General features: G+C 50.4%; 1 protein-coding gene across 13 annotated transcripts in view; it reads right to left on the bottom strand.

Moving 5' to 3' along the window:
• Window positions 1-18692, bottom strand: part of syne1b (spectrin repeat containing, nuclear envelope 1b) — a 669902-nt gene that overhangs the window by 359178 nt on the left and 292032 nt on the right. For all 13 annotated transcript variants that reach the window (XM_072505314.1, XM_072505250.1, XM_072505295.1 and 10 more), the window contains 5 exons: window positions 17145-17317; window positions 13925-14078; window positions 10704-10847; window positions 6362-6526; window positions 2772-3089 (listed from right to left, as the gene is read on the bottom strand). In XM_072505314.1, coding sequence (XP_072361415.1) covers window positions 2772-3089; window positions 6362-6526; window positions 10704-10847; window positions 13925-14078; window positions 17145-17317 — 954 coding nt within the window. The remainder of the gene's footprint in view (window positions 1-2771; window positions 3090-6361; window positions 6527-10703; window positions 10848-13924; window positions 14079-17144; window positions 17318-18692) is intronic.

An 18692-nucleotide genomic window follows, 5' to 3' on the forward strand; every position in this document is an offset into this window, starting at 1 on the left:
CGGCTGGCGGGAAAGGCCTTTGGCACCACGCCAGCCGGGGCCAAAAGGTCTTCGCCGGGCAACGCATGCGCGGGAGCGTCAGCGGCTGCTGACGTCATCCCCGCGCATGCGCAGGGGTGGGGGTCTTTTCCGCCTCTGCCATAGTGAAAACCATGGCGAAGGCGGAAGAAAAAGAGTGCCCCCACGGCACAGGCCCACCCGCGGATCGGTGGGCCCCAATTGCAGGCCAGGCCACCGTGGGGGCACCCCCCGGGGCCAGATCACCCCGCACCCCCCCCCCACCCCAGGATCCCGGAGTCTGCCCGCGCCACCTTGTCCCGCCGTTCAAAAGGTGGTTTAATTCACGCTGGCGGTACAGGCATTCCAGCAGCGGGACTTCGTCCTATCGCGGGCCGGAGAATCGGTGGGGGTGGGCCCGCCGACCGGCGTGGCTCGATTCCCGCCCCCGCCGACCGGCGCGGCGCGATTCCCGCCCCCGCCGAATCTCTGGTGGCAGAGACTTCGGGACACGGCGGGGGTGGGATTCACGTCAGCTCCCGCCAATTGTCCGACCCGGCGTTGAGTCGGAGAATCCCACCCCTGATTTTCCTTTCACAAAACCATGTTGACTGGGCCCGATTACCTTGAGCTTCTGCAAGTGCTCCGCTACAGCTTCTTTAACGTAGCTTCTAATATTTTCCCCATGGCAGGCGCTAGGCAAACAAGCCTGTAATTTCCTGTTTTCTTTCTCCCTCCCTTTTTGAATAATGGAGTTACATTTGCTATTTTCCAATCCAATGGGACCTTTCCTGAATCTTGGGAGTTTTGGAAAATTAAAACCAATACAAAACTATTCCATTAATTACATCTTTTAAGATCCTGGGACAAAGTCGATCAGGATCAAAGAAAGCAGTGCCGGGGCACTACCACAGAAAACAGTGAGACCAAAACAATGTTTTCAAGAAGCAGTTAGACATAGCACTTGGGACAAAGGGGACCAAAGGATATGGAGGGAAGGTGGGATTAGGCTATTGAGTTGGATGATGAGCCATAATCATAACGGATGGCAGAGCAGGCTCCAAGGGCCAACTGGCCTCCTCCTGCTCCTATTTTCTATGTTTCTATGTCTATGGTTTTATGACCCAGTCTCTTGCCAGCGCGCGACTCCAACTATTTACACAGTGCCACTTCTCCAGTGACTATAATTTTCCTGAGCTCTTCCCACTCTTACATTTCCTCAGATACCAAAGCTCTCCTGTAGTTTAGCACGGAACAAAGAAAACTCGGCTGGGTTGGATTTTTCTTTGAAAAGCAACTTCCGATTGTGAAAGCCTTAGTGACAGAGTGAAACAGGAGATCTCCATTGAAATTCTGCTCAGGGAAGGCTTATTATCAGCGGGAGATATCAGTGGTGGTGTACGTGCAACATAGCACAAAATGTGACATAATTTGTACCAAATAATTAAGAACAATTAAAAAGACAAAAATGGAATGTTAATCTTTATCTCCAGGGGCTGGGAACATAAAGGGACGTAGGATGTGTTTGTTATATAAAGATCTAATTGAGGTATTTCGGATGATTAAAGGATTTAGTAGGGTGGACAGAAAGAACTGGGGCGAAATTCTCCGGTATCGGCGCGATGTCCGCCGACTGGTGCCCAAAACGGCGCAAATCAGTCGGGCTTCGCGCCGCCCCAAAGGTGCGGAATGCTCCTCATCTTTGGGGGACGAGCCCCAACCTTGAGGGGCTAGGCCCGCGCCGGACTAATTTCCGCCCTGCCAGCTGGCGGAAAAGGTCTTTGGTGCCCCGCCAGCTGGCGCGTAAATGACATATCCGGGCGGCGCATGCGCGGGAGCGTTAGCGGCCGCTGACGGCATTCCCGCGCATGCGCAGTGGCGGGAGTCTATTCCGCCTCCGCCATGGTGGAGACCGTGGCGAAGGCGGAAGGAAAAGAGTGCCCCCACGGCACAGGCCCGCACGCGGATCGGTGGGCCCCGATCGCGGGTCAGGCCACTGTGGGGGCACCCCCCGGGGCCAGATCGCCCCGCACCCCCCCAGGACCCCAGAGCCCGCCCGCGCCGCCTTGTCCCGCCAGTAAGGTAGGTTTAATCTACGCCGGCGGGACAGGTATTTTACCGGCGGGACTTCGGCCCATCCGGGCCGGAGAATCGTGGGGGTGGGGGGGTGGCCCGCCAACCGGCACGGCGCGATTCCCGCCCCCGCCGAATATCCGGTGCCGGAGAATTCGGCAACCGGTGGGGGCGGGATTCACGCCAGCCCCCGGCGATTCTCCGACCCGGCGGGTGGTCGGAGAATCTCGCCCCTGGTTTCCACTGATCGGGGGGCTCAGAGCAGAATATGTTAACCTTCAAATTCAAGTTGGGCCTTCAGGCTGGTGGCAGGAAGGATTGTCAATGAGTAGCGGAAATCTGGAACTTTTTAACCTCAAAAAATGCTGAGGTTAGGGTTGACAATTTCAAAACATGAGATCGATGGATTCAGGATATTATGGATGTGGAACCAATGTAATTAAATGAAGTTAACGATAAGGATCAGCCAAGATTTACTGAACAGTGTAACTGACTAGAGGAACTGAATGGCCTTCTTGTTCCCAAGTCCAATAGTAAATGTCATTTCAACCTCAGGTAAAAACTTTGTGAAGTGCGTTGTTTGACACAGGTTGGATAAGTCAGTCAGGCTGCTTTAGTCACGATGTAGCTACACAAGGAATGGGTTGACAGAAACAATCCGTGTCAGTAGCGGGTGCTGCTGCTGTTTACACTGAACACACCTGTAATTGTTGAAGCTGAGTCTCCTTCGTACCTCGGTCAGACTGTCTCCCCGACCGGAGGTTGACCTTGCTCTCGAGGTCAGAGAGCCATGAGTCCACCTGCTGGAACATCTTCTCCAGCCGCCTGAGCATGGTTAGGGTAGCATTCACTTTCTCCTTAGTCTCAACGAGCCTCCGCTGGTACAGGTGCCAGTCCCGTTGGGCAGATTCAAGGATGCGATCCTCCATATATGTAGATCCAGACAGGGTCATCTTCTCCTGGCTCCTCAGGGCAGTGCTCATTAAAGTCTGACCCTCGGTGCAATGCCTCTCTAGGTCCTGTGGAAACATAGTCATGTTGAGCTGGATTAGTACAATGTAAGGCACCTTCTTGGGAAATGTTCAAGGAAGAAATAGCGAGGCATCTGGATGGAAATTGTCCCATTGGGCAGACGCAGCATGGGTTCATAAAGGGCAGGTCGTGCCTAACTAATTTAGTGGAATTTTTTGAGGACATTAACAGTGCGGTAGATAACGGGGAGCCAATAGATGTGGTATATCTGGATTTCCAGAAAGCCTTTGTCAAGGTGCCACACAAAAGGTTGCTGCATAAGATAAAGATGCATGGCATTAAGGGGAAAGTAGTAGCATGGATAGAGGATTGGTTAATTAATAGAAAGCAAAGAGTGGGGATTAATGGGTGTTTCTCTGGTTGGCAATCAGTAGCTAGTGGTGTCCCTCAGGGATCAGTGTTGGGCCCACAACTGTTCACAATTTACATAGATGATTTGGAGTTGGGGACCAAGGGCAATGTATCCAAGTTTGCAGACGACACTAAGATAAGTGGTAAAGCAAAAAGTGCAGAGGATACTGGAAGTCTGCAGGGGGATTTGGATAGGCTAAGTGAATGGGCTAGGGTCTGGCAGATGGAATACAATGTTGACAAATGTGAGATTATCCATTTTGGTAGGAATAACAGCAAAAGGGATTATTATTTAAGTGATAAAATATTAAAACATGCTGCTGTGCAGAGAGACCTGGGTGTGCTAGTGCATGAGTCTCAAAAAGTTGGTTTACAGGTGCAACAGGTGATTAAGAAGGCAAATGGAATTTTGTCCTTCATTGCTAGAGGGATGGAGTTTAAGACTAGGGAGGTTATGCTGCAATTGTATAAGGTGTTAGTGAGGCCACACCTGGAGTATTGTGTTCAGTTTTGGTCTCCTTACTTGAGAAAGGACGTACTGGCACTGGAGGGTGTGCAGAGGAGATTCACTAGGTTAATCCCAGAGCTGAAGAGACCTGGGTGTACTAGTGCATGAGTCTCAAAAAGTTGGTTTACAGGTGCAACAGGTGATTAAGAAGGCAAATGGAATTTTTTCCTTCATTGCTAGAGGGATGGAGTTTAAGCTGCAATTGTATAAGGTGTTAGTGAGGCCACACCTGGAGTATTGTGTTCAGTTTTGGTCTCCTTACTTGAGAAAGGACGTACTGGCACTGGAGGGTGTGCAGAGGAGATTCACTAGGTTAATCCCAGAGCTGAAGAGACCTGGGTGTGCTAGTGCATGAGTCTCAAAAAGTTGGTTTACAGGTGCAACAGGTGATTAAGAAGGCAAATGGAATTTTGTCCTTCATTGCTAGAGGGATGGAGTTTAAGACTAGGGAGGTTATGCTGCAATTGTATAAGGTGTTAGTGAGGCCACACCTGGAGTATTGTGTTCAGTTTTGGTCTCCTTACTTGAGAAAGGACGTACTGGCACTGGAGGGTGTGCAGAGGAGATTCACTAGGTTAATCCCAGAGCTGAAGAGACCTGGGTGTACTAGTGCATGAGTCTCAAAAAGTTGGTTTACAGGTGCAACAGGTGATTAAGAAGGCAAATGGAATTTTGTCCTTCATTGCTAGAGGGATGGAGTTTAAGACTAGGGAGGTTATGCTGCAATTGTATAAGGTGTTAGTGAGGCCACACCTGGAGTATTGTGTTCAGTTTTGGTCTCCTTACTTGAGAAAGGACGTACTGGCACTGGAGGGTGTGCAGAGGAGATTCACTAGGTTAATCCCAGAGCTGAAGGGGTTGGATTACGAGGAGAGGTTGAGTAGACTGCATCTGTACTCGATGAAATTTAGAAGGATGAGGGGGGATCTTATAGAAACATATAAAATTATGAAGGGAATAGATAGGATAGATGCAGGCAGGTTGTTTCCACTGGCGGGTGAAAGCAGAACTGGGGGCATAGCCTCAAAATAAGGGGAAGTAGATTTAGGACTGAGTTTAGGAGGAACTTCTTCACCCAAAGGGTTGTGAATCTATGGAATTCCTTGCCCAGTGAAGCAGTAGAGGCTCCTTCATTAAATGTTTTAAAAATAAAGAATAAAGGGATTAAGGGTTATGGTGTTCGGGCCGGAAAGTGGAGCTGAGTCCACAAAAGATCAGCCATGATCTCATTGAATGGTGGAGCAGGCTCGAGGGGCCAGATGGCCTACTCCTGCTTCTAGTTCTTATGTTCTTATGAACTGCATACTCTACATTAAATCGTCGTTAATCGCAGGCTTGGATCAGTGAATAGGTTTTAGCATTGGAGGCAGTCCAGAGACTGTTCACTAGGTTGATCCCGTGTGTGGAGGGATTTTCTAGAGAAGCGGTTGAGTAGGTTGGGCCTGCGCACATTGGAGTTCAGAAGAATGAGAGTCGACCTTTTGGAGACATATAGGATTCACAGGGGGTTTGACAGGGTAGATGCGGAGAGAATGTTTCCCCTTGTGGGAGAGTTTAGGGCCAGAAGGCATAAATCTGAGAGTAAGGGGTCGCCTATATAAGACAGGGATGAGGAGGAATTTCTTCTCTCAGAGAGTAGTGAATCAGTGGAATTCTTTAGCGCAGAGGGCTGTAGAGGCTGGGTCTTCAAGTCTGGTCAAGACTGAGAGGTAGATTTTTAATCAGTAAGGGAATCAAGGGTTATGGGGATAAGACAGGAACGTGGAATTGAGGGTTATCACATCAGATCAGCCATGACCTCATTGAATGGCAGAGCAGACGCGACGTATGACTTATGGCATCGCAACACAGTTACCCTGCATTGGCTTGCCATCCTCCAGCCCCTTGCCTGCTAGATCACCACCCTTGGGGTCAGGAAAATCGAATCCGCATGGCCTACTTCTACTCCTATGTCTTATGGGTGGCACCTTTGTCTCTGATTCAGAAGGTCATAAGTTAAAACCCCACTCCAGGTACCTCAGCCTAATCTCGGCTGACACATCAGCGCAGGACTGAGAGGGTGCCTCACTGTCAGAGGTGCCACCTTTCAGGTGAGCCATTAACCTGAGGCCCATTCTGTCCTCCCACATGTAAGTGAAGCATCTCACATCCCACTGCGCTATTCTGAAGATGAGCAGGAGGAGTTCTCCTCCCTGATATTTGCGCCTCAACCAACATCACTGGAATAGGTGATCTGGTCATTTATTTTCTTTCTGCTCATGGTATGTAGAGTTTTACCAAAAAAGATTTCTACGTTATAACAGTGACTACATTTTATAAAATGCACTTCGGTGACTGCGAGGTGCTTTGGGACATCCGGATATTGCAAAAGGCGCAACAGAAATTACAGTTTCTTATTACCTCTAGGTCTCGGAGGGTGCCTTCCAGGGTCTCGACGTCATTCCCAAGGTTCGAGCAGCAGCAGAGTTTCTCCTTCTCCTGCTCAAGCCACTCCTCAAATGATTTCAGACCATGTTGGTACTCTTGATGGAGCCGAACCAGTTCCTCAGCCTTTCTGGTGCCCTCCTGGAAACCAATGGAAACGGTTTTGACGTCCGCGTACACAGTAGAATTGTTGAGTGGGTATCATTTTCAGGGCACACAGTAGATGGAGGATGGGCTAAGGCACAGGCCCAGCAAAGCAAAGCACAAGAGCTGTGCTGAAAATGGAGTGCCAGCAGCTTTCGGAGGAACCAGTGTTTACTCTCAAACAGAAGGGATGGCCAAGTGTACGATTACAGCCACCTCCTGTGAATGAGAATAGGACAGGAGAAGCAGGAGGCTTTTCAGCCATTGAAACATTCTGACAGGTTAAGTGAGTGGTCAGAAAATTGGCAAATGTGAGATTGTTCATTTTGGAAGAAAGAATGGGAAGGTGGATTGTTGTTTAAGTGGAGAGGGACTGCAGAAAGTTGTAGCACAAAGATACCTGGGATCCTTGTTCATGAAACCCAGAAAGCTAGTATACAGGTGCAGAAGGTAATAGAGATGGCAAATGGAATGCTGGCTTCTATTTCCAGGGGGCTGGAGTATAACAGTGAAGAGGTGTTGCTGCAACTGTACAAGGTACTAGTGAGGCTACATTTAGAATACAGTGTACAGTTTTGGTCCCCTTATTTACAGAAATATATATTATCATTGTAGGCAGTACAGAGGAGCTTTACTGGGATTATCCTGGGTATGGAAGGTCCACAATATGATGTAAGATTAAAAAGGTTGGATCTGTACTCCTTGGGGTTCAGAAGAATGAAAGGTGATATGAATGATTCTCCGTCCTGCCACACCCGGGGAGAAATTCTCCCAAAACGGCGCGATGTCCGCCGACTGGCGCCCAAAACGGCGCCAATCAGACGGGCATCGCGCCGCCCCAAAGGTGCGGAATGCTCCGCATCTTTGGGGGCCGAGCCCCAACATTGAGGGGCTAGGCCGACGCCGGAGGAATTTCCGCCCCGCCAGCTGGCGGAAACGGCCTTTGTTGCCCCGCCAAGCTGGCGCGGAAATGACATCTCGGGGTGGCGCATGCGCGGGAGCGTCAGCGGCCGCTGACAGTTTCCCACGCATGCGCAGTGGAGGGAGTCTCTTCCGCCTCCGCCATGGTGGAGACCGTGGCGGAGGCGGAAGGGAAAGAGTGCCCCCACGGCACAGGTCCGCCCGCGGTTCGGTGGGCCCCGATCGCGGGCCAGGCCGGGCCAGATCGCCCCGCGCCCCCCCCAAGACCCCGGAGCCCGCCCACGCCGCCTTGTCCCGCCGTTCAAAAGATGGTTTAATCCACGCCGGCGGGACAGGCAATTTATCGGCGGGACTTCTGCCCATCCGGGCCGGAGAATCCAGCGCGGGGGCCCGCCAACCGGCACGGCCCGATTCCCGCCCCCGCCGAATATCCGGTGCTGGAGACTTAGGCAACCGGCGGGGGTGGGATTCATGCCAGCCCCCGGCGATTCTCCGACCCCGCTGGAAGTGGGATTCTCCACCCTGTCAGCTGACCAATGGGGTTTGCCATTGTGGCACCCCCACACCGTTGGGAAATCCGCAGGCATGAGTGCGCTGCCGGTGAAACAGAGGATCACGCCAACGGAGAATCCACCCCAAGATTCATAGGGAATTAGACAGAGTTAATGTTGGAAAGATGTTTCCATTCATGGGAGAATGTAGGACCAGAGAACATAGTCACAGAATAAGAGAGAGCTCATTTAAGATGGATTTTAGGAAAAATCTCTTCTCTCAAAGAGAGGGGGATCTTTGGAATTCTTTACCCCAGGAAGCTGTGGAGGCCGAGTCCGTGAATATGTTGAGATCAAGAGGGTTTTAATCAGACGGGGAATTAAGGGTTACAGAGCGAAGGCAGGAAAGAGGACTTAGTAAGTATTAGATCAACTATGATCTTTTTAAATGGCAGAGCAGGTTTGAAGGGCTGAATGGCCTGTCTTTGGTTACATATCATTTGACATCCTGACCCAACTAAAATCTATCTCAATCATGAAGATTTAAGTTGAACCTAAATCTCAACAGTTTTGCAGAGAGAAGTTGCCTGAATTCTACCTTTTGTGAGAAGCAGTGCCTTCTCGCATTATCCCTGAACCACCTAGCTCTAATTTTAAGGTTAAATCCCCAGATCTCTGGACTCCCCCACCCACCCACCACCAGAGGAAATACTTACCCTCTCTCGCTGCCATACTAACTCAGTAATCATCTTAAAAAGCTCAATGATATCAACTCTTCAATCTCCTATCACCAGGGAATACAAGCCTAGTCTATGCGAACTGTCCTCATAATTTAACCCATTTAACCACAGCAACCTGATTGGATCTGCACCAAGCCCTGTCCAAGGCCAAGATTTTTTTCCTGAGCTGTGATTCTCAGGACTGAGTATTCCTGTACAGCAGGAACATAACCTCCACTCCTTTGTATTGGGAGAAGTGGGAGAAAGGCCAATTCCATCGGTTTCTGATTAGTTTTTCTATGTCCCACTAGCTTTTAGTAATTTCTACACATGGATCCAAAAATTCTTCTGTTCCTCCACAGTTCTTAGCTTCCCACCATTTAGAAAATATTCCAATTTTTATTTCTTGGGTCAAGAGAGAATGACCTCACACTTCCCCCCGCAGTGAACTCCGTCTGACAGGCTTTTGCCCAATCACTTAATCTATCAACATGTTTTGTGGTGTAATGGCAACGTCATTACCCCTTGGGCCAGAGGCTCTGAGTTCAAGTTCCACTGCTGGCCACAGAAGGAACTCCATGATGTGTTTCAATGGACAGATAATCAGCTGGGAATCCTTCCACCACCTCCTCGCTAGTCCCCAAAAGAAACATTAAAAGGATGTGTGAAGATATGTTAATTTTTTTTTAAAGCTACCAATGCCCCCTTGAAATGCCACCATGTCTCCTGGGTGCAGCCTGTGTTAGTCATGTCACCCCTCACACCGTATATACCAGACATCTATCTCCAGCAGCAGGCACTAGACAATGTCGGATTGCCCTTACAGAATCTGGTGCACAATGTTAAAAATGAACCGATGATGGTGTCAGCTGTGGCTAAGTTGATAACACTCTCGCCCCTGGGTCAAAAGGTTGAAGTCCCACTCCAGAGATTTAAGCTCAAAATCAAGATTAGCAGCCCAGTGCAATGATAGGGGAGTGCTGCACTGTCGCAGGAGCAGGAGTTATCTTTGGGATGAGGAGTCAAACCATTGCACCGTCTGCCTTCTCAGGCAGATGTGAAAAACACCACGACATCAGAACCACAGAATTTCTACTCTGCAGAAGGAGGCCATTCAGCCCATCGGGTGTGCAGAACTCTCTGAAAGAACACCCCGTCTATGCCCAATTCTCACTCTACCCCGATAATCCCACCTAACCTGCACATCTTTGAACTCAGTACGAAGTCTTACAACACCAGGTTAAAGTCCAACAGGTTTGTTTCGATGTCACCCCTCTGCCATACTGTGGACTTTAACCACAGGTTGCTGTGGTTAAAGTCCAACAAACCTGTTGGACTTTAACCTGGTGTTGTAAGACTTCATACTGTGCTCACCCCAGTCCAACGCCGGCATCTCCACATCATCTTTGAACTGTGGGAGGAAACCCACGCAGACACAGGGAGAACTCAACACAGATAGTAACCAATGCCAGAATTGAACCCAGGTCCCTGGCACTGTGAGGCAGCAGTGCTGACCACTGTGCCTTCAAGGAAAAGCATTAACATTCTCCCCAATGTCCTGGCCAATATTTCACCTCAGAGAAAAATTACTAATGATGATTTCATTGGTGTTTTCTGGGATCTATCTGTGCACAATTTGGTTGTTTTGTTTCCATAGAATCACTACAGTGCAGAGGAGGCCATGCGGTCCATCGAGTCTGTGCTAACCTTCTGAAAAAGCACTCTATCTAGGCCCACTTCCCCGCCCTATCCCGGTAACCCTGTAACACCATCTAACCTGCATATCTTTGGACTGAAGGAGGAAACTGGAGTACCGGGAGGAAACCCATGCAGGCACGGGGAGAATGTGCAAAGGTCAGAATTGAACCCAGGTCCCTGGCGCCCTGAGGCAGCAATGCCAACCACTGTGCCACCCTACATTGCAACGGTGGTTATGTTTCAAAAGGTACTTCAGCAGACTTTGAGATGTTTTGGGGTTCCGAATGGTGCTATAAACTATACATTTTTCCTTCCCTTCTCCTGATTTAGTTCTGCGGAACGTACCTTTGCTTTCTCACTCAGGTTGTTAAAGCGTTCCTGAAGCTCTTGCAGTTCCAACTGGGTCACATAATGCTGGGCCATGCTCTCGCCTTTAGCCTGGATAGTTTCCAGCAGACGCCTGTGACTTAGAGTATCCTCATACAGCAACTGAAATAACAGAACCCACACTTGACACATCGCACAAAGTAAAACTTTCAAAGTAAAATTTACCATACTTTGCAGCAACATAAGTGGGGTGAGGTGAGGCGGGAGGGGCCCAATGCATTTGCTGCAGATGCTAGGAAATTATCCCCGCCTGTACTTTAAGATCTCATTGGACGCCTTTCAAACGGGGCCAGTAATCCAGAAAATTAGATGAGTAATTGAGAGAGTTTAGCAAATATTTGAGAGCACTGAACCAGTAATCCAGAGAATTGGGCTAACAATCCAGAGAATGGGGTCAGTATACCAGAGAACAGGGTTAATAATCCAGAGAATTGAGTAAATAATCCAGAGAACGGGTTCAGAAATCCAGAGAATGGGGTCAGTAATCCAGTGAACGGGGTCAGTAATCTAGAGAACGTAGTCAGTATACCAGAGAATGGAGTCAGTAAAAGTAATCCAGGGAACAGGATAATTAATCCAGTGGATTGACTCAGTAATCCGGAGAACGGGGTCAGTAATCCAGAGTATGGGATTGGTTATCCGGCGAACAGTGTCAGTAATCCAGTCAATGGAGTAAATAATCCAGAGAACTGGGTCAATAATCCAGAGAACAGGGCCAGTATTCCGGGAACTGGATCAGTAATCTGGAGAATGGGGTTAGTAATCCAACAAACAGGGTTAGTAATCCAGGGAATGGGTCAGTAATCCAGTGAATGGGGTCAGTAATCCAGTGAATGGGGTCAGTAAGCCAGTGAATGGGGTCAGTAATCCAGTGAATGGGGTCAGTGATCCAGAGAATGGGGTCAGTAATCCGGTGAATGGGGTCAGTAATCCAGAGAATGGGGTCAGTAATCCAGAGAATAGGGTCAGTAATCCAGTGAATGGGGTCAGTAATCCAGAGAATAGGGTCAGTAATCCAGAGAATGGGGTCAGTAATCCAGAGAATGGGGTCAGTAATCCAGAGAATGGGGTCAGTAATCCAGAGAATGGGGTCAGTAATCCAGCGAATGGGGTCAGTGATCCAGAGAATGGGGTCAGTGATCCAGAGAATGGGGTCAGTAATCCAGTGAATGGGGTCAGTAATCCAGAAAATGGGGTCAGTAATCCAGAGAATGGGGTCAGTAATCCAGTGAATGGGGTCAGTAATCCAGAGAATGGGGTCAGTAATCCAGAGAATGGGGTCAGTAATCCAGTAAATGGGGTCAGTAATCCAGAGAATGGGGTCGGTAATCCAGAGAATGGGGTCGGTAATCCAGAGAATGGGGCCGGTAATCCAGTGAATGGGGCCGGTAATCCAGTGAATGGGGTCGGTAATCCAGTGAATGGGGTCAGTAATCCAGTGAATGGGGTCAGTAATCCAGTGAATGGGGTCAGTAATCCAGTGAATGGGGTCGGTAATCCAGTGAATGGGGTCAGTAATCCAGTGAATGCGGTCAGTAATCCAATGAATGGGGTCAGTAATCCAGAAAATGGGGTCAGTAATCCAGAGAATGGGGTCAGTAATCCAGAGAATGGGGTCAGTAATCCAGTGAATGAGGTCAGTAATCCAGTGAATGGGGTCAGTAATCCAGAGAATGGGGTCAGTAATCCAGTGAATGGGGTCAGTAATCCAGTGAATGGGGTCAGTAATCCAGAGAATGGGGTCAGTAATCCAGAGAATGGGGTCAGTAATCCAGAGTATGGGGTCAGTAATCCAGTGAACGGGGTCAGTAATCCAGAGAATGGGGTCAGTAATCCAGTGAACGGGGCCGTAAATCCAGTGAACGGGGCCGTAAATCCAGAGAGCTGCGTCAGTAATCCAGAGAATGGGGTCAGTAATCCAAGGAACTGGATCACTAATTAAGGGATCTGGGCCAGTAAACTAGATAACAGGGCCAGTATTCCAGTGACCGGGTCTGTAATCCTGAGTTCTGGGTCAGTAATCGAGGAACAGCATCACTCATCCAATGAATGGAGTCAGTAATCCAGTGAATAGGGTGAGTAATCCATAAAACGGGGGCATTGATCTAGAGAATGGGGTCAGTAATCCAGAGAACAGGATCAGTAATGCAGAGAACTGCATCAATAATCCATAGAACAAGGTCAGTAATCCGGAGAAAGGGTCAGTAATCTAGAGAATGGGGTCAATAATCCAGTGAATGAGGTCAATAATCCAGTGAGCAGGGATAGTAACATAGAGAATGGGGTGAGTAATCCAGAAAATGGGGTCAGTAATCTAGGGAACAGGGCCAATAATCCAGTGAATTGGATTAGTATTCTAGAGAACGGGGTCATTAAACCAGTGAAAGGGGGCAGTAATGCAGAGAATGGGATCAGTAATCAAGAGAACGGGGTCAATAATCGATTGAATATGGTCAGTAATCTAGATAATTGATGCAATAGTTTAGAAATTTGGACTCGTCAAATAGGAGCATAAATCCAATCTCACCACCACAATTTGAGAATTTGCATTTAGTTCAATAAAAAGCTGATATCACCAAATGTCATCACGATGTTGTCTGACTGTCACAATAACCCAACTGGTTCACTATTGTTCCTTTAATGATGGATGGGGATTTGCTGTCCTTACCCATTTCAATTTACGTATGAATTTTACCCTCGCTAATCTTGTCATGTTTTTAAGCACCTCAGCCTTCTATGTTCTGACAGCGGCAACCCCAGCTTCTCCAGTCTTGTCATGTATCTGCATTCCCTCATGCCTGGAAACATTTGAGGAAAAGATCTTTTGTGCGCTCTTCAAAGCCTTCATGTCCTTTCTAAAGCGAGATGCCCTAACCTTAACAGAATAAATTCCAGTTGACATCAAGCCAGTCTTTGATACAGGCTTATAGAGCAAAACCTCCTGACGTTGGTACTCTGTGCCGTTATTTGAAGAGCTTTGTTAACAAATTCTGACTCTTTCAAAAATTTGTTTGTTAAACAATGGCTACATTTCAAGGGTAACTCACTAGGCATGGAGCTTTTTGCAAAGTTCAGAGATAGAAGCAGGCCCTCTTTCTATCGTATTTCTGATCTGATCGGCTGAGCTCCATCGCGCTTGCCAGATGGTAGGTTTTATCCATCTCTAGCTTCTTACGTACCTTGGCTTTGCCCAGTCCTGTCGCTTTGTCCCTAAATTCCGTACATTGTCGTTCAGAGGCCTTTAGATCTCTCTCCATCCGATCCATCCAGCTCATAAACTGACGGACATCATCTTGGTAACTGGTCCATTGCGATAACGCGCCTTCCAATTGGCTGAGCGCAGAATTCGGAAAGAAAAATTACACCAGTGTGATATATCCGAGATGTTAATTCAGAAAATCTTCACCACCATCAGGAATCAGACCTCACTACAAAGAGTTACAGTGTTTACTGCACGGAGAAATTTTAATTACATGCCACTGAAATACCTTCAACAGAATTCACCAAATTCACCCCCGGCACTGATTTCCTCGCCGGCACCAATTTCTAGACCGGCACCAAATTCATCCCTGGCATCGATTTCCACGGCCGGCACCGAGTTCCTGACATTAGAACTCTGTTTACAAAGTGCTTTGAGGGAGTGCTGCACTGTTGCAGTTAACATTTTCCAGGTGAGACATTAAATGAAGGACGTTTTTGCCCTCTCATGCAGATGTAAAAGGTGTCATGGCTATTCTTCAGTGAGAAACAGGGGGCGGGATTCTCCACTCCCACGCCGAAGTGGCCAAGCCGTCGTGAACGCCGTCGAAGTTCACGACGGCGCGGAACGGCCCCGGTCCCGACCGATTCAGGCCCTGACAATGGGCCAGGATCGGGGCCGCGTCATCTACACGCGCCAGGCCTTGTCGCCCGCGTAAAAGCGGCGCCGCATAGATGACGCGGCCGGCGCCGCATAACGGACGTCATCCGCGCATGCGTGGTTGCCGTCCTCTCTAAGTCCGCCCCGCAAGAAGATGGGGGACGGATCTTGCGGGGCCGCGGAAGGAAGGAGGTCCTCCTTCAGAGAGGACGGCCCGACGATCGGTGGGCACCGATCGCGGGCCACCCCACATCTGAGGTACCCCCCGGTGCAGGATCCCCCCTCACCCCCCCCACAGGCCGCCCCCCCAGCGTTCACGCACCGCCCACGACTGCAGCGACCAGGTGTGGACGGGGCCAGGGGGAACCCGCCGTTTTGGCCTGGCCGCTCGGCCCACCCGGGCCTCAGAATCGCGGGGGTGCCGGAGAATCGCCATTTTCGGTGTCTCCGGCGATTCTCCGGCATGCGGCCCGCGAAACTCGACCGGGCCGTTCCCGCCGCTTGGGAGAATCGCGGGAGGGCATCGGACCGGCGTCCCCGGAAATTTTGGCGGCCCAGGCGATTCTCCCAACCGGCATGGGAGTGAAGAATCGCGCCCAGGAGTCATAGAATCATAGAATCATAGAATTTACAGTGCAGAAGGAGGCCATTCGGCCCATCGAGTCTCCACCGGCTCTTGGAAAGAGCACCCCACCCAAGGTCCACACCTCCACCCGTTCCCCATAACCTAGTAACCCCACCCAACAATTTTGGACACTAAGGGCAATTTATCATGGCCAATCCACCTAACCTGCACATCTTTGGACTGTGGGAGGAAACCGGAGAACCCGGAGGAAACCCACGCACACACGGGGAGGATGTGCAGACTCCGCACAGACAGTGACCCAAGCCGGAGTCCTCCTGACGTACCAGCTAACAACCCTTAACCAACAATTCCAAGCACCAGTTAGCTGGTTATTCATTAGATAACCAATATACGATGGTAATGAGGCACAAGGTATATTTCTGACTCATAATTGGACGGACAGGGATTACTTCATTCGGAAGTAGACAGTAATTGCCATAGAAAGACTGTGCCACCTGCATTCAGAAAATCAGGCAGATAGACATGTAAATTAGGGTCTCATGCCATCAGCACCTGGCCCGCGCCTACCCCTGTCAGGATGTTATGAGAGGCTGGGTAGGTCACCAGCTCATGGCCCAGTTGAGGCCCACACCTGGGCAATTAATAACAGATGAAGGACCTTAACCCACCACTGGCTGGATTAAACCAGCAGCAGTCAGCACGACTGGTTTCTCTGTGTGGGCTGCTGGTGGTTGCGGGTTCCCTCCTTATCTAGCCTGCCCGCGCAAGTGTAACTCCTTCCACCTTAGGTTCTCCTCTCCCCATGGTCTCTCAAAACCCGACCACAATCCCCAAAACCTGACCCCCAAACACATAGCAAGTTCCGATCCATCGCAGCTTGCTTCGTCATCGAACAGGTGCAGTATCAGTAGTGGCCAGCACTAGTGATGGCACTAGCGGTACAGAGGAGAAATGGGACTTCCTGGGCGTCATTCTCCGACCCCCCGCCGGGTCGGAGAATCGCCGGGGGCTGGTGTGAATCCCGCCCCCGCTGGTTGCCGAAGTCTCCGGCACCGGATATTCGGCGGGGGCGGGAATCGCGCCGCGCCGGTTGGCGGGCCCACCCCGCTCGATTCTCCGGCCTGGGTGGGCCGAAGTCCCGCCGATAAATTGCTTGTCCCGCCGGAGTGGATTAAACCACCTTTTGAACGGCGGGACAAGGCGGCATGGGCGGGCTCCGGGGTCCTGGGGGGGGGGCGCGGGGCGAGGCCGGGGATGCGCAGCCCGGGGATGTCATTTCCGCGCCAGCTGGCGGGGCAACAAAGGCCGTTTCCGCCAGCTGGCGGGGCAGAAATTCCTCCGCCGCCGGCCTAGCCCCTCAATGTTGGGGCTCGGCCCCCAAAGATGCGGAGCATTCCGCACCTTTGGGGCGGCGCGATGCCCGTCTGATTGGCGCCGTTTTGGGTGCCAGTCGGCGGACATCGCGCCGTTTCGGGAGAATTTCGCCCCCTGTTCCTGTAGGTGGGAATTCAGTCTCCATCCTATAGCTGTTAAAATTGCTGCAGGGAAGGTGGTGCTCCCCTTTGTGGACGCCCCTTGCGGTTTGGGGTGTGGGGGCTGTGGTAGTCTGTGTAGAGGTATTACGGTACCTGGTAATGCTGGAACACCATTGGTAGATATTGTATGTTTTCCTATTGGTCAAGCTGCTTGGTAGCTCCGCCCTGCAAGGCGGGTATAATAGCCTGTGCCGCCCCAGCAGCCTTCTTTCTGTACCGGAGCTGCTGGGTGAAACATCTAGCTTATTAAAGCCTTCAGTTGGACTACAACCTCGCTTTAGTGGTCATTGATCGTGCATCAGGGGCCAGGGGGGGGGGAGCAAAGGTGCTCCATAAACTTCAGCCCAGTGGTTTGAACCGGTGGTGGTCATATTACTATCACTGCAGAGGCCCTACCCAATTCTATCGTAGAAACTGACCTTTTGCATTGAATGGAGAAGGAGAGGAGAGAGTCCCAGGAATCTTTCAGATCGTCCATCTGCTTGTGAATCGTGGGGGTGCCCTCAGGGGAGGTGCTCCTCAGGACAGACTCGCCGCGGGTCAGTACCATCTTCAGTTGAATCTCCTTCTCTTGTCTGAGAGCAAGCAGAGCCTGGCGAAAGAACAATTCAGTTGCAATTAAAAAGGACTGCAAACTATTAATTTCACCCACCCTTCCAAAAGTTCATGCTCGGAATGGTGGGGGACATCATTGACAAGGTGGACATTTATTGCCCAGCTGCTCTTGAAAAGGTGGTGGGCGCGATCTACCGGCTGCATTGCACCCGAAAGGTAGCATGGCCTGTAGGTGCTCGGAGTTCTCTCTTCCAGGGTCAAGCCTTCTCGTCAAGTCTCGCAAGATCTAACGCGGTCCCGCGAGATGTCGCGATCTGCAGGATCACTATTTTGCATTAGATTGTGACAGCTAATCTCACTCTAATATGCACTCCCCTGATCTACCTAAGGCGTTGGGATCTAACCCTTAGTCGAGTGAATGTCGTTCAGTGCTGGTCCTCTGGAACGGCACTTGTGGGGGTCTCCCAGGGGATCGGAAGCCTCCAGGTGCTTGCCCTCTGGGCAGGGTAACATCCTGGCACATTTGTTGCCACCTGGCCACCATGGCACTGCCAGACTGGCAACCTGGTAGTGCCACCTGGGTGCCAGCCTGGCACTGTCAAGGTGCTCAGGTGGCACTGTCAGCTGGCAGGGGCACTGCCAAGCTGAAAGTGCCAAGGTGCCAGGTTAGCATTTTTTTCCACACTGGGGATTGGAGCTGGGGTGCTCTGTGCGTGTGAAGTGTGTGTTGGGGATTTGGGAGGTTTAGGGGTCACATTGGGGGCCAAGAGATAGGGAAGCCATTTTTAAATTACATCCCCACCTCTTCCTGCACTGAAGCGTTCCAGCGGGCAGAGATCCTCAGTGCAGCAAATGGAACTAAATGCGGCCTCAGCAGGGTGTTTCCCACTCAGGCCCTGAATTGAGTCCTGCTAGACAGAGTGGTGGTTCTTGCCACTGTGAAACACCAGGCTAAATGCGCTCATCACAGGACTCTGTTCCAATTTGGTTAGTTCGCATCCGGTATAGTCCATGCTGTGAAGGTACCACGCGGTGAAGATATGCCCCCAGCACTGTTTGGGGGAGGATTTTCACCCAAAAAACATGAGGAAACAATGATATATTTCCCAGTCAGCTTGGTGTGAGTAGCTGAACAGTGTTCCCCACCTTCTCCTTCTAATTTGAGGGTGTGAAGAGGAGATGGTCAAAAACGTCATGGCAGGTTGCTGCAGTGTAAGTGATGCACAGTTCAATAGTAATCTTCCAGCTCTTCAAAGCCAGCGGCACCTTCCAGTCCCGCCACTGCGAACAGAGATTTCAATGGCTCACTGGCCTCACCTTGGGGAAACGTGTGGCGGGGCCGGTGAGCCACTGAAATCTCCATTCATACCGGCAGGACTGGGAGATCCCACCTGCGTTGACAGAGTGGAAAA

The sequence above is a fragment of the Scyliorhinus torazame genome, chromosome 1 (assembly GCF_047496885.1).
Source record: "Scyliorhinus torazame isolate Kashiwa2021f chromosome 1, sScyTor2.1, whole genome shotgun sequence".
Lineage (NCBI taxonomy): Eukaryota > Metazoa > Chordata > Chondrichthyes > Carcharhiniformes > Scyliorhinidae > Scyliorhinus > Scyliorhinus torazame.